This window comes from Anolis carolinensis, chromosome 1, assembly GCF_035594765.1.
Source record: "Anolis carolinensis isolate JA03-04 chromosome 1, rAnoCar3.1.pri, whole genome shotgun sequence".
Lineage (NCBI taxonomy): Eukaryota > Metazoa > Chordata > Lepidosauria > Squamata > Dactyloidae > Anolis > Anolis carolinensis.
Window position 1 is genome coordinate 61,810,622 of NC_085841.1, and position 15,684 is coordinate 61,826,305.

The following is a 15,684-nucleotide window of genomic DNA, read 5'->3' on the forward strand; positions in this document are numbered from 1 at the left end:
ATAATGTGACTTGCTTGCATGTTGGACCTTTCTGACTGCTTTCTTGTGAAATAAAAACCAAACCAAATTAGGGAGTAGTGAAGTCATTTTGACATTTTGGCAGAGTCTCCCAGAATTAATTCCCTGCTGAAGATGCTCACAATTTTCATATGCTCCTCTGGGCAAGCTCCGAAGAACCTGCATTTAATTTCTGTGGAGTAATGCCACTCAGGAAGAAATTCAATTACTGAGCTAATTATCATCCTGACTGAATGGCAAGAACAAAACTTAAAGTAAGAAGCCACTAGAGAAAAGCCCACATTGCCCTGGAGTCTCAGAAGCTCATTTTTAAAAGATATCCTGCCTGACAGCTGAATGCCCAGGGGTGAATCTGCAGCTGAGTCTGAAATACAGGATATTAGAATTTTAATACTGCACAGGTTCTTGTTCTTTTTAACAACTTACAACAATTCAGCTGCCATAATTGAATGGTTTTTTTAATGTTGTTGTGACAGTTGTTATGACTGTCTCTTACACAAATATCTCCACTTTTCTCCCTAATTTTATTTGACATTAGCCATGCCAAATGTATAAAGGAGCCACTATGCGTAAAAGTTTGGAAGAGAAAAAGTTCTAAATTCTGTCTTATGTTACTTTAAAACTTTCTTGGCCCACTTCAATTGTATATATATATTTGCCTGATACACAGATTAATCTATTTCATCATCATCGGTGCTCACTCGTGGCTGAGTATGGTTGTCTTCCAAGGGTAGAGTCTTGGTGGTGGGTCTGCACCATCCCAGAGACAGTAAAGTGGATGAGTGTTTCTTTTACATTCTCTCAGGACAGACTAAGTCCTTGAATTTTTCAATTCTACTCAGAGAAGGAATTGTTCCATTTTTTATAAGAGTTCAGTGAAGTTGTTGCTTTGACCTATTGCATAAATAAATCAACACAGGATTTTGGAGTTGATTTTTGATTAAAGTTTCTAGACTTATGCATGATTTTATACAGTAATTCTGATGAAGAATGAAAAATTAAGAAGCGAAACTGAGAAGAGCACAGGGACAGAATGCCTGAGTAAAAGGCATGTCATAGAGATTAGAGTTAATACTCTCAACATGACCATCAATTTACAGCAGCTTTAGATGACTAAACTGACAGAAAGAGTGCTGGAAACAGGATTTTTAAAAAAATGATAGGGTTCAGTTCTGTCAATCGTGATAGAGAGGACATTTTTATACAACTTGACAAGATCAGATTCTCTTTACTGTTTTTGATGCACAAAGAATATGGCTTGTATACATATGAAATGTGACCAAATGAATTCAGATCAAACATTAAATAACGTTACTTGTATGAAATAGGAACAGAATTAACATTTACAAGAAACACTTAATAGGAATAATCTATAGGGATTTGCTTCCTTTCCAGCACAAAACGAGTGGACCATTCCAATACGCGATTGGTACTTCAAATAGAAAAAGATGCAGGTATGGAACAGGAATTTTTACACATTTTTGATTGATTATTTAAAATATTGAGCATACTGGGAGGGATACAGAGATGTATCCACATGAAAAAATATGGCATTGATACTGTCAGAGAAATGTTCACTCAACATGTGCTTGGCACCAACAAACACCTTGATATGTTTTGCTGTTTGCAGAGAAGCAGGAGAAACAGCTTTTATAACAACTATTATTATCCTGATAATATATTTCTCATATTGCACTTGTATTTATGCACCTATTATGCAGATACAAAACTTTAATATTTCTCTTTTCATTATCCTTTCTGCTGGGAAGAAGTACACATTTTGATAACGCCATGGGGGGTCTCTTAAACTTGTCATTACTGTTGCTAGTTGTTATAGCTTTCAAAAACTATAAACTTTCTCTGTAAAAAATTCTTAATTGAACATTAACAATAAAAATACCTGATAATTCTCAAAAACTAACATTGGTATCTGGTTTATGTAATGTTAGTATTGTCTTAATATTGATGTATTTTATATTATGTAATACATATTTTATGTATGGCATCTTTGTGTGCTATTTTGTAAGCCACCCTAGTCCTTATTGGAGATGCTGGCGAGGTATAAATAAAGTATTATTATTATTATTATTATCATCATCATCATCATCATCATCATCACCAGTAAATGATGTCTCAAAAAAGCCAATAACTAAATCCCAATCTATCTTGAAGTTTGATACAGATTTGCCCTTAATCATAATAGTTAATTTTTCCATCTCAGCTAAATCACATTGTTTCATCAACCAATCTTTGAGCAATGTAAAAGTGTTAATGCTGTAATTATGTATTGCATAAGTCTTCTGTACTTTTCCAATTTGTTTTCCATCATATCCAGGAGATACAAGTCAAGTCTCATTGCTAGTTTTAACTAAGATGTCTCACAGCATCATGTAGATCTGAGTCCTAGGCAAGAGAATTTAAATTATCTGGCACTGTTAGTTAGACTGTGTGACACTGTTTTGGTACAAGTGGAAGACTTTGCTTCATTTCATTAATCATACTTAGATTCTTATTTTAATTTGCCTTTAGAACACTGTCTGCTGCTCAGTCGCATAGTCATTTCCAACTCTTCGTGGCCTCATGGACCAGTCCATGCCAGAGCTCCCTGTCGGCCATTGCTGCCCCCAGTTCCTTCAAGGTCAAGCCAGTCACTTCAAAGATACCGTCCATCCATCTCGCCCTTGGTCGGCCTCTTCCTTTTTCCTTTCATTTTCCCCAGCATCATGATCTTTTCCAAGCTTTCCTGTCTTCTCATGATGTGGCCAAAATACTTCAACTTTGACTCTAATATCCTTCCCTCCAGTGACAGCTGGGCATTATTTCCTGGATAATGGACTGGTTGGATCTTCTTGCGGTCCAAGGCACTCTCAGGATTTTCCTCCAGCACCAAAGTTCAAAAGCGTCTATCTTCCTTTGTTCAGCCTTCCTTATGGTCCAGCTCTCGCAACCATACGTTAATATACTATGCGGATCTTCGTTGCCAGTGTGATGTCTCTGCTCTTCACTATTTTATCAAGATTGGCCATTGCTCTCCGCCCAAGAAGTAAACGTCTTTTGATTTCCTGGCTGCAGTCTGCATCTGCAGTGATCTTCGCGCCTAGAAATATTATTTATTTATTTCCAATATTTCTATCCCGCCCTTCTCACCCATACATCAGTCCAGGTCATCTTTGTCGTTTATTCGTTAAAAGCTTGAGCACATAGCCATGTTTTTAAGACTTTTCTAAAACTCAAAATGGTTGGGGCCTGCCGTATATCTCTGGGGAGGATGTTCCACAGCCAGAGAGCCACCACCGAGAAGACCCTGTCCCCCGTTCCCACCAGCCGCGCTTGTGAGGCAGGCGGGACCAAGAGCAGGGCCTCACCAGATGACCTTAGAGATCTTCCTGGCTCATAGGAGGAGATACGTTCAGACAAGTAGATTGGGCCAGAACCGTTTAGGGCTTTATAGGTCAAAACCAGCACTTTGAATTGGGCTCAGTAGTATATTGGCAGCCAGTGGAGCTGGCTTAGCAGGGGGGAGGTGCTCTCCCTGTATGCTGCCCCAGTTATTAATCTGTCTGCCACCCATTGAACTAGTTGGGTACCCCACATAGAGAGTGTTGTGGTAGTCCAGATGGGATGTAACCAGAGCGTGGACCACCGTGCCCAAGTCAGACCTCCCAAGGTACGGGCACAGCTGGTGCACAAGTCTTAGTTGTGCAAATGCTCCCCTGGCCACCGCTGATACCTGGGGCTCCAGGCTCAGTGATGAGTCCAGGAAAACACCCAGACTGCAAACCTGCGTCTTCAGGGGGAGTGCGACCCCGTCCAACACAGGCTGTAACTCTATACCCAGTTCGGCCCTACGACTGACCAGGAGGATCTCTGTCTTGTCTGAATTCAGTTTCAATTTGTTCGCCCTCATCCAGTCCGACACTGCGGCCAGACACCAGTTCAGGACCTGGACAGCCTCTTTAGTGACAGGTGGGAAGGAGTGACGGAGCTGGACATCATCTGCGTACAGATGACACCGCACCCCAAAACTCTGGATGATCTCTCCCAGCGGCTTCATGTAGATGTTAAACAACATGGGGGACAGTACTGAACCTTGCGGGACCCCACAAGTCAATATAAAGTCTGTCACTGGCTCCACGTTTTCTGCTTTTATTTGCCAGTTATCAATAGGTGTAGTTGCCATGATCTTGGTTTTCTTGACGTTTAACTGCAACCCAGCTTTTTCACTTTCTTCTTTCACCTTGGTGATAAGGCTCCTCAGCTCTTCCTCACTTTCAGCCATCAGAGTGGTATCATCTGCATACCTAAGGTTGTTAATGTTTCTTCCAGCAATTTTAATTCCGGCATTGGAATCGTCAAGCCTCGCACGTCGCATGATGTGTTTTGTGTACAAGTTGAATAGGTAGGGTGAAAGTATGCAGCCCTGCAGTACTCCTTTCCCAATCTTGAACCAGTCTGTTGTTCCGTGATCTGTTCTTACTGTGTGGCTGCTTGGTCTTTATACAGATTTCTCAGGAGACAGACAAGGTGATTTGGTATCCCCATACCACCAAGAACATGCCATAGTTTATTATGACCCACACTGTCTGTACACCATCAATGCTTAGGTTTGCAAATTAGGCTTCACAGTCCTGAAAAGACTGATTGTTCTAAATGTAGAGTAGTGGAAAGAGAGCTGGACATGGAATAGGGAAGATAGGTTCCAAAATTCTGCTTCACCTGCTAAACAAGCTAAGTTATTAGAAGAATAAAATGGTATAACCTGGGGTTCTCAAAAATACAATTGTATTTGCAGATAGTTGCACATTTTCCAGAGAGCCAGCAAACCATTCTCTAGAAAGTGTTTGAGTCTCCTGGAGACCAAAGTTTGAGTATTGGGTCAAGGTTCCTGGAGGCCAAGTTGAAAATCCCTGCTCAGCGTCATTTGAGTGTTGGACTAGGTCCCCAGAAGACCAGGATTTGAATGCCTGCTCAGTCATGGAAAGACAATGGGTGACCTTGGCCAAGTCACACTCAGCCTCAAAGGAAGGCAGTAGAAACCCCCTTTGAGCAAATCATTTTGATGAAACCTTGCCTTGGGATCTCCATAAATCAAAAACAACTTGAAAATAACTATAACAAAAGGATTTCCAGAAAGAAACAATTGACAATCAAAGTTATCCCTTTCTCCCTCCTTTAAATTTGTAATGCACCTGATGTTTACATGTTCCTCACTTTTCTGCCATATATATCCATCCAGTTCAATCAAATTAAGCAGATCTTTTGTGTCTTTTGTGTGCACTTTGCTGCTTCAAATATGTGTTGTCCCTGATACATATGGTAAATGAACTAGGTAGCATTTGGTGAAGAATGATGTTTCCAAAAGGATTTTTCAAGCTTAGCTGAAGGCAGGACTCTCTGAAAACCAGTATCTCCTTATATTAGCATGCCCAAACCTTACAAATGTTGAGGGCAGGCTTTCTCTGCATCCTACCAGCTTCGCAGACTGAGAGCAAAGAAGAAATCCTTCTTGGTGACTGCCCCTAGACTCCCGTCCAAAGGAGGCTTGGGTAACTCTCTCTTGTTTGTTTTTTTCCTCTAGCAAGAAAAAAAATAAACCTTATTTAAACAGGTCTTTAGCCTTTCACCCATTTGGGTAGAAGAATGTGCAACAGGTGTGTAACATTTTTAAAATATGTAACATTTTGAAATGAATTTTTACTGTTTTAAACTAATGTTTTAATTGATGTTTTTCAATGTTTGGTACCACAGATTGTTTATTTTGTTTCGACTTACAGAGTAAGCCTCTTTGGAAAAGTGAGATATAAATCAAATAAATAAATAGTATGTATAGAGGAGCTTCCATCGAATAACAGTTAGAAAATATGAGTCTTGGTGATTTTTTTTTAGTTGTTCCTTTTATAGTCACTGTGTTGCTGTGATTTTAGGAAATGATGATAATCTCAACTCCATCTTCTATGAGCACCTGACAAGATCTCTGCAGGAGTCTCTTTGTGGAGATTTAATTCTTGGACGCTGGGGGAACTACAGCTCTGGAGACTGTTTTATTCTGACATCAGATTATTTGAATGCCTTTGTTCACCTGATTGAAATAGGAAATGGTCTTGTCACTTTCCAGCTGAGGGGGCTGGAATTTCGAGGTAAGTACTGAAACAACTCAGAGCACAAATTCAGAAAAAGAGCAGAATATTTATTTGCTACATGTCCATTGCCAATCTGAGTAGCAGTCTAAACTTGTCTATCTAGTTGTTTTTAATCTTATTCCAAATGTTTTGGACACAGGAAGTTTGAATCTGAAATGCTGTCAGTATCTTATTGTTGGGTATACTGAAGCAGGATGTGACAAAGATAAAAAAACCTCCTTTTCACTAAATTAGATCTTGCATGCCACAAAAGAAAGTCTCTAATATTTGATTCCATTCAGTGTGCAAACACGAGATAAGATGGAGCACTATGAACTAAAGCTGCAATCCTATTCTATGCATATTTCTTAGAAGCAAGTCATTTTTGAATACGATTGTTGCCTTAGACATTCAGTATCTGACTTAAGAACATTATGCTTTAGAAAATGTAAGATATTCTGTTTTGGTCACACTGGGGGAACTAAACTTGCAGATGGTGTGGGTTTTGTAATCCTGACCCAGTATATCATGTATAACTTGGTGTATCCAATTGATTGAGTCTGAATCCTTCTGTGATTGCCAAGAAACTTCAGTTGTGTTTTTGTGGTGAATATATTGGAGTTGTTTAGCTGTACATGTTCCCCCTTCCCTTTCCACTAAAAAGATCAATAAGGATGATAGGATTTCTAGAAGTTTAAATGGGAAGAAAGCAAATCCAAATCCTGAAACTACAGAACTGTTTGATTAATGGAGATCACTCTATTTCTTTGATTTTTGTTCCTCCTTCATAACAAGAGATACCAAATAGCCATACAGTTCATGGCTGAATATCCGATTATTGAATATCTGTGATGTCTCATGGGCCATGTAGTCCCCTTCCTAGTATTATTGTGGCAAACGAAGAGCAAAATTTGGGTTTCCCACCGTTTCAGCCAGAATTGGAGCCCCTGCACCTGCAAGATGTTTGCCCACAAGAAGTCAGCCAAACAAGCCTTGAGCAGAAATCTCCCCCGTTCTCTCGCCGGGATAATTATAATCGAGATAGAGGCGCTAGGGAGGCGAATCACCGAAGCGCCAGAATCGCTGCCAGACAATTAGCTGATTAAGCCTGTTTCCCTTGGGAAATCTTAAGGAGTCATGCATCTGGACACAGTATGGGTTTAGCTTCTTGTTCCCCAGGGAAAGTGTTCCTTGGCGGGAAAACAAGATCCTATATAGGTGTTTACCCGCAAGGAAATCCTTGCGGAGTCAATTCGTCAGCTTCAGGAGTGAGATCGTGTGTGGACTACGCTACTCCAGTTCCTTGTTTCCAGGACCTTGCCACGGACCTTGTTCTAGTTCCAAGCCTGCCTTGTCACCGGATCTCGCCACGGACCTCGTTCTTGCTTCTTGCCTCTTGTTGCCACGTATAAAGTCTTGTTTGCCAAGAATCTAGTTTGCTTCCAGCCTTGTTGTCAAGCTCCATTGGACTAAAGGACCCTGTCATTTCCCCACACTGTGCTTGGCAAAGTGTGTGTTTCGGTTATTGGATTATAACTTTGGACTCTAATATCACATATTGGACATTGTTTTCCTGGACTATATTTGACCTTTCCTGAAAGGTCTACTTCTGAACTATATTCTTCACTTGTTTTTATTGACTTTATATATTCCTTTAATAAAGATATTAGATAGAATCTGGCCTCTGCGCATGGTTATTGGTGCTCTGTAGCCTGGGTCCTGACAGTTTGACTCCGCCACCCTAAGCACCAATTAACCTTAGGCCAGGATGTCTACAGGAACCGGGGCGGAAGCCCAACCACTCAGCTACACCATTTCCAAGGATTAATTAGACAGAATCCGTGATACACTCCATACGCAGGAGGGAGAAATACGGGGCTTGAAGGAACGCGGAGCCCGTCTCCCTGCCCTAGCGCTACCAACCAAGTTTTCTGGAGAAGCCTCCAAGGTTCATGTTTTCCGTCGCCAATGCCAGGCGTACATAGAAGCCTGTCAAGCCGAGTTTCCCCAAGAAGACGTCAAGGTGGTGTGGATTTACAGTCTCCTAGAAGGGCCAGCGGCCAATTGGGCGACGGCGCTATTTGATGCGGGCTCCATGCACCTAAGTTCCGCGCAAAACTTCCTGAATCACCTTAAGGCGACATGGGGGATCGAGGACAATGTAGAGGCGGCCGGCCACAAACTCCGGCGCCTTTTCCAAGGGGACAGGCCGTTGTCCCAGTACATAGCCGAGTTCCGAGTGCTGGCCCAAAACACCGGTTGGAATCATATAGCCCTCAGAGGACAGTTTCGTGAGGGTCTCAACATCGAGATGCAGAAAGAAATCTCCAAGGTGGAGCCTCCAAACTCTCTTGAGAGACTTATCGACCAATGTTTACGAGCCGAAGTCCTGCTTGCCAACAAAAAACAGTGGCTCCGAGGCCAGAGTGGAAGGGCAGGAGTGAAACCTCCCGCTCCCGCCAGTATTCAGCCACGTCCAGTGTGGAGACCCCCACCACCAGCCCCATACCCCATAGGAAGCGAGGAGGAGCCGATGCAGTTGGGCAATGTGCGTCCCAGATTAGATGTTGCCGAGAAGGCCCGCCGCCAACGTTTAAACCTTTGTTGGTACTGCGGGAACGGGGGCCACTTCGCCAGAGAATGTCCAGCCAAGAGAAAGCCCGCCGCTCGCTTGGCGGCGGCGTCCTCCGCGGAGACGGAGACGGCCGAGGTGGCTGGCGCAAAGCCGGCGGGGGAAGCCAGCGACCGGGCGTAGAGAGGCTCGCCAACCCGGTCAAGAACCCCACTCAAGAGCCGCAAACTGGGGTCCTATTTCTCCTAGTGGTCACGTTGTGGTCAGCGAATAAAGGACCCGTCATGATCCATGCCATGATAGACTCAGGAGCAACAAACAATTTCATCGATAGAGAGTATGCCGACTCTCTGGGATTACAATATCACGATTTCAAGAACGCCCGGGTGGTGCAGGCTATCGATGGCCGTCCTCTAAAGACGGGTCCAGTAAGTCAATGGACTGAACCCACCAGGATGTGGATAAGGGAACACCTGGAAGAGATTTCCTTCTTTGTTACCGAGGTGCCCCACTTCCCTGTGATTTTGGGAATTCCATGGCTGACGCTCCACGACCCAAACATCTCCTGGACCAACAGAGAACTACAGTTTGCTTCAAAATATTGCCAAAACCATTGTCTAGTAGCCAAGGTCTGCCATGCCACAGACGCTGAGCCCATCATCACCTTACCCAAGAAATATTCAGACTTTTGGGATGTTTTCAATGAAAAGGAAGCCAAGAAACTACCCCCACATAGACCATATGACTGTGCCATTGACTTGGTGGAGGGGCCCCCGATCCCGCGAGGACACCTCTACTCCCTGACGGAACCAGAGCAAGAAGCTCTCAGGGAGTTCATAGAGTCAAATCTTTGCAAGGGATTCATCAGACCCTCTCAATCCCCAGCTGCCTCCCCGGTGATGTTTGTGAAAAAGAAGTCAGGGGACCTACGCTTGGTTGTGGACTGTCAGGACCCTGCTACTAGAGCCTGGATGTGGCTCTGAGTTTCAGGGTCACTGACATTGATAAGACACCTGCGGCTCAGGACTCGGAGAAGAAACGGCTGCTGGACTTGGCGGGGAATTTGCGCGGGGTTTTGCTGAGCGGGAAGAGACTTTTCAAATGAGGGGGAGGGTATATAAAGGATGGTTGGCCGGAGCCTCCCATTCTTGGCTTTTTTGATGTTCATGTTTCCTACAGTAAAAGTTTCTGGTGATAACACAGAGAGTCTCGTGTGTTCATTCAGGAGCGGCTGTGGTGAGCTGACACTAAGCCAAGAAAACGGACACCATCCCGCTGTAGCGGTGAGGTGTAACATGCAAGTGGAGGATGAAGAGCTCTTGGGCGCAGGAGGAGGAAGGTCGGAAAGGGCCACTCCCGAGCCGGACGCTGAGTTCCACCAGCTGGCGGCCCTGGCGTCATCCACCGCTTATGCCCAGCCAAATGGGGTAACCCAGAGGCGTGGAGTGGTGCGGGGAGACAGCACCGGAGGAAAGGAAGGCTCACCTTCCCCAGGCCCACAAAGGATGGTGTTTCTGGAGGAGAGGATGTCGGCGATGGAGACCACCCTGGCAGTGATGTCGAGGGCGATGGAGCGCCTGGCGTTTTTGGCGGAGCCAGAGAGAGGAAGGGAACTTCGGGCTGGCTCAATGTGGGACGTGAGCGTGGGAAGCAGCCAGGGCTTTGCAGACCTCCCAGCACCGAAGGGAAGGGAAATGCGAAAGGAGCCCGGCGCCCGGCCCAAGACCCAAACAAGCCTGACGCGGGTGGAGGAGAGTGACGACGAAGGGGAAAAACCTCCGAGAATCCCAGCTACGCTCCCAGCTGAGACCCTGGTGCCCCTGGCGAATGCCGGGCGTGGCACAGGGCCAAGAGAAGCAGCAGCGGGGCCCACTGGTCCGCAAGGGGGCTTGCGACGGGCGGAGAATTGGGGATTGCCACCACAGGGACCCCTACCGAGACGAGAGGAACTAAGGATCGAGTTTGGGGGAGAGTCCTCTGAACTGGATTTTTTCCTGACCACGGTGAGGGGCTATATGGAGGACAATGCTCACACTTTTAGAACGGAATCCAGCCGGATACGGGCCATTGGTGCAGTGTTGAAGAGGGGAGCGGCCAGCTGGTACGTTCAGCTGCACGCGCGGCGCGACCCATGTCTGGGGTCACTCCGACGCTTTATGGGGGCCCTGGAGACCCGTTTCCGAGATCCACTGGAGCAGATCCGGGCGAGGGAGAAGTTGAAGACCGTCTCCCAGGGGCAGAGGTCGGTATCTGAGTATGCGGAGGAGTTCCAATGCCTCGCCGAAAAGGTGCCGGAATGGTCTGCAGTAACAAAGATAGAACTCTTCAAAGAGGGTCTCAGGCGGGAGATCCTCTCCTGGGCGGTGCATCGTGATGAGCCTGACACACTGCGCGGATGGATTCAGCTGGCGGGGCGCGTCGAGACATCGCTGGCCCAGGCGAGGAGGCACCGAGGAGGGCTACAGCAGCGGCCGCAGATGAAAGAGGGGAGCCGGAAGGAGGGATCAACCCCAGCCGGGAGGGGAACGGAGCCGACAGGGAACGTGAGCGCCAGCAGGAGTGGCTGCTTCGTGTGCGGCCGGTTGGGCCACAGGGCTGCCGAGTGCTGGCAGAGAAAAGGGGAAGGCGGAGGCCAGCCCAAACCCAGAGCCGTGGCAGGAAAACGCGCCGAGGAAGAACCACCGATGAGGCACCACTCGGGGGGGTTGGTAAGTCAGGACAAAGCTATGATAGTGGTCCCCATTCAGCTTGAAAATGGCAGCAAACAAGCAACCTGCAAAGCATTTGTGGATTGTGGATGTTCCAGGAACATCATCTCCCCTGAATTAGCCGAGGGATTGGGATGCGAAAGAACGAACCTAGAATCCCCAATAGCTTTTTCGCAGTTGGACGGATCCACAGCATCGGGATCGTTAGCTAAGTACAGTGCCGAAGATGTAAAGTGCAAGATAGGGAGTTGGGAAGGAAAGGTGTCATTTGTGATATCACAAATAGCCAGCTATAATGTTATACTAGGCATGCCGTGGCTGGGGCAGGCCAACCCGCAAATCAACTGGGAGGATAAGAGCATGATCTTCAGGATGAATTTGGAAGAAGGGAGCCAGGAAGTTGAGAGGGAGCCAGGGAAAAGGGGGGAGGAAGACTCTATCAGAATAGCAGAACTGGCAGATAAATTACCCCCAGAGTATCGGGATTTTGTGGACGTGTTTGATGAGAAGGAAGCAGACAATTTCCCACCGAAGCGGAGAGTTGAAGTGAAAATAGAGCTAGTCCCAGGAGCAGAGCTTCCCAAGGCAAAAATATACCCGATGTCAGCTAGGGAAAAGGAGGAACTGAGAAAATACATTGATAAAAACCTAGCGAGGGGTTTCATAGAGCCTTCAAATTCCCCTCTAGGGGCGCCTGTGTTGTTCAGGCGGAAAAAGGACCAAACGCTGAGGCTCTGCATTGACTACAGGGGCCTAAATGCAATCAGTACTGTAAATAAATACCCCCTACCCTTAGTGAAGGACTTGATCGCCCAGTTATCGGAAGGACAGATATTCACTAAATTGGACTTAATTGAGGCCTACCATAAATTGCAGATCAAACCAGAGGACAGGTGGAAGACGGCCTTCTCCTGCGCATTCGGATTATTCAATTATCGTGTGCTCCCCTTCGGTTTGTGCGGGGGAGGGGCCGCGTTCATGCAATTAATCAACGAAGTATTGCATCCATTGTTGTACAAGGGAGTCTTTATTTTTTTAGATGACATATTGATAATGTCTCGAACTAAGGAACAACACGTAGAACTAGTCAGGGAAGTCCTACAAAAGTTGAGGGAAGCGAAACTGTATGCGAAGCTTGCCAAGTGCGAGTTCAATAAAGACCAGATAGACTTTCTGGGGTATAGGATTTCCTCCCAGGGAGTGGCGATGGACCCTGCGAAGGTGGAAGACGTGAGGGGGTGGGAAGCCCCCAAAACACGGAAGCAGCTGCAATCCTTCCTAGGGTTCGCAAACTTCTATAGAACATTTATCAAGGACTTTGCGCGCCTCACTTTGCCATTAACGGATTTGTTAAAAACTAAAGGCAGGGGAGAAACAGCCAAAGTGAAGGCCCCAGGGGCCAAACTGACATGGACAATAGAATGCCAGGAAGCTTTCGAAGCCCTTAAAAAGCGTTTTACTGAGGAACCTGTCCTACAGCACCCTGATATGTCTAAGGCCTTTGTACTACATTGCGATGCGTCAGACCGGGCATATGGGGCAGTTCTGCTGCAGAAAGACGAGGGGGGGAACCTGAAGCCATGTGGCTATCTGTCAAAAAAGTTTAGCGATACAGAAAAAAACTGGCCGATTTGGGAGAGAGAAGCCTTAGCGATTCTAAAAGCACTAGAGTGCTGGAGACACTTTCTGGAAGGAAGTGGAACACCGTTTGAGGTGTGGACTGATCATAGAAATTTACAGTATCTAAGATCCCCTCGTAAACTATCAGCGAAGCAAATTAGATGGGCCCAATATTTCAGCCGTTTTGATTTCAGACTCAGATTCTTCCAGGGGAAACATAACATACTCGCTGACGCTCTCTCTCGGATGCCTCAGCACGGGGGAGGAATTCAGGAATCTGAAGGGAGCCTGTTCCTAGATAAGCAGTGGGGCCTGGCAGTACTAACTCGAGCACAAGCGGCCAAAGAAAACAAACGTACTGCCATTTCCACGGGGGGAGGAGAAATATGGGAGGAAGAGTTGAAGCGAGCGTATGGAATGGACAAATGGTTACAAACTAACAAGGAAAAGGGAGAATTGTGTGGGGATTTGGTGTTTGTAAATAAGAAATTGTATATTCCTGAATGTTTAAGACGAGAAATGTTAAGGAAGTGCCACGATAACAAGGGTGCGGGTCATCTAGGCCCCACCAGGACTATTAAACTGTTGGCCAAACAATGCTGGTGGCCCGGAATGAGGAAAGACGCCAGGGGGTACGTCACGCAGTGTGAATTATGTGCAGAGGGAAAAACACCACCGGGGAAGCCCCAGGGGCTATTGCAGAAGGTGGTGGAGCCCATGAGGCCATGGGAATGCGTGGCCATGGATTTTGTAGGCGAACTACCCCCCAGCAGAGGCCACAGATACATTTGGACAATATTGGACCTATTCTCAAAACAGGCACACTTTGTGGCCCTGCCGAAACTCCCCTCAGCTGAAAAACTTGCTGATTTGTATGTGAAGCATGTATATCGCCTACATGGGTGTCCCGACAAAATAATTAGCGACCGGGGAGTCCAATTTACTGCAAAATTTTGGGGAAAATTCTTACAGCTGTTAGGAGCAGAAAGGAACCTGAGCTCGGCTTTTCATCCCGCAACCAACGGGGGAGTCGAACGCACCCAACAAACACTGTGCCAATTCTTGAGGATGTACACCAATTATAGACAGGATGATTGGGCGGACCTTCTACCGTTTGCTGAGATGGCTTTTAACGGGGCCGTACATTCGGCCACAGGTCGTGCCCCATTCGAAATAGTATACGGACAGGAGGTGGCACCTTTCCCCAGGCTACCCGAGTGGAAGGAAGGAGAGGGCCAGACCGACAAGGAATGGCCGGCCAAAATTAAGCAAGGGTGGCAGACCGTGGTGGAGGCATTGCGGGAAACACAAAAGAAGTACAAGCTCTTTGCCGATCGTAGGCGCCGAGAGGGGGACAAATTGGGCGAAGGGGATCTGGTTTGGCTGAGCACAAAAAACCTGAAATTGGGGTTCCCATCTAAAAAATTGGCTCCACGCTATATAGGGCCGTTCAGGGTAGCAAAAAGAATAAACGAAGTGACCTATGAGCTGAGGCTACCCAAGGACCTAGGAAAGGTACATCCGGTATTCCATTGCAGCCTGTTAAAAAAGTATAAAGGAACTCTGGACAGCGGAGAACAATAGTTGTGTTTAATCTTTTCCTTCCAGGACGAAGGGGAGGAGGACGCCATGTCAGGACCCTGCTACTAGAGCCTGGATGTGGCTCTGAGTTTCAGGGTCACTGACATTGATAAGACACCTGCGGCTCAGGACTCGGAGAAGAAACGGCTGCTGGACTTGGCGGGGAATTTGCGCGGGGTTTTGCTGAGCGGGAAGAGACTTTTCAAATGAGGGGGAGGGTATATAAAGGATGGTTGGCCGGAGCCTCCCATTCTTGGCTTTTTTGATGTTCATGTTTCCTACAGTAAAAGTTTCTGGTGATAACACAGAGAGTCTCGTGTGTTCATTCAGGAGCGGCTGTGGTGAGCTGACAGTGGACTATAGAGCATTGAACAATATCACGAAGCGGAACCGCTATCCCCTGCCTTTGATCTCGGACCTATTAGACCGGCTTCGAGGGGCCAAGGTTTACACCAAGCTGTATCTTCGGGGGGCTTACAATCTAGTTCGCATCAGGGAGGGGGACGAGTGGAAAACCGCCTTCCAGACTAAATTCGGATTATTCGAGTCCCTAGTCATGAATTACGGTTTATCCGGAGCTCCCGCAACGTTCCAGCACTTTGTCAATGATATTTTCCAGGATTATCTAGATCGGTTCTTGATCATATACTTGGACGATTTTTTGGTGTTTTCTAGATCACAATCGGAGCATGAGAAACACGTCAGAATGGTGTTACAACGATTGCGGGATCATGGACTATATGCCAAGTTGGAAAAATGCGCTTTTGATCTACAAGAGGTAGATTTCCTGGGGACCGTGTCTCACCACTAGGGCTCTCCATGGACCCGGCAAAGGTTTCAGCAGTATTGGAATGGCGGGCGCCAACCAACAAGAAAGAAGTGCAACGTTTCTTGGGGTTCGCGAACTACTACCGCAAGTTCATTCCAGACTTTGCCCGCTGGTCTGACCCAATCACCAGCTGCATCCGTGGAAAACAGCCTTTCCGCTGGACGGAGCAAGCAGAGAAAGGGTTCCAGCAACTAAAGAAGTTATTCACGTCCCAGCCAATCCTACAGCACCCTGATC

At 46.4% G+C, this 15,684-nt stretch overlaps 2 protein-coding genes across 3 annotated transcripts in view; both read left to right on the forward strand.

Annotated features, from left to right (window-relative positions):
- Positions 1–15,684, forward strand: part of pcnx2 (pecanex 2) — a 148,525-nt gene that overhangs the window by 95,759 nt on the left and 37,082 nt on the right. For both annotated transcript variants that reach the window (XM_062975467.1, XM_008124217.3), the window contains exons 24-25: positions 1,414–1,472; positions 5,943–6,155. In XM_062975467.1, the coding sequence (XP_062831537.1) occupies positions 1,414–1,472; positions 5,943–6,155 (272 nt within the window). The remainder of the gene's footprint in view (positions 1–1,413; positions 1,473–5,942; positions 6,156–15,684) is intronic.
- On the forward strand, positions 9,660–14,923 carry LOC134297572 (uncharacterized). The gene is made up of 2 exons (XM_062975479.1): positions 9,660–11,417; positions 14,646–14,923. Exons 1-2 carry the CDS (start codon positions 9,834–9,836, stop codon positions 14,685–14,687), a joined length of 1,626 nt encoding a protein of 541 aa, XP_062831549.1. The 5' UTR covers positions 9,660–9,833; the 3' UTR covers positions 14,688–14,923.

Bases quoted from the DNA above. Each gene is read 5' to 3' on its own strand.
- LOC134297572 (XM_062975479.1), top strand. From the start codon at position 9,834: ATGGTTGGCCGGAGCCTCCCATTCTTGGCTTTTTTGATGTTCATGTTT. The intron at 11,418-14,645 runs GTAAGTCAGGAC...TTTTCCTTCCAG, and splicing joins GGCACCACTCGGGGGGGTTG to GACGAAGGGGAGGAGGACGC.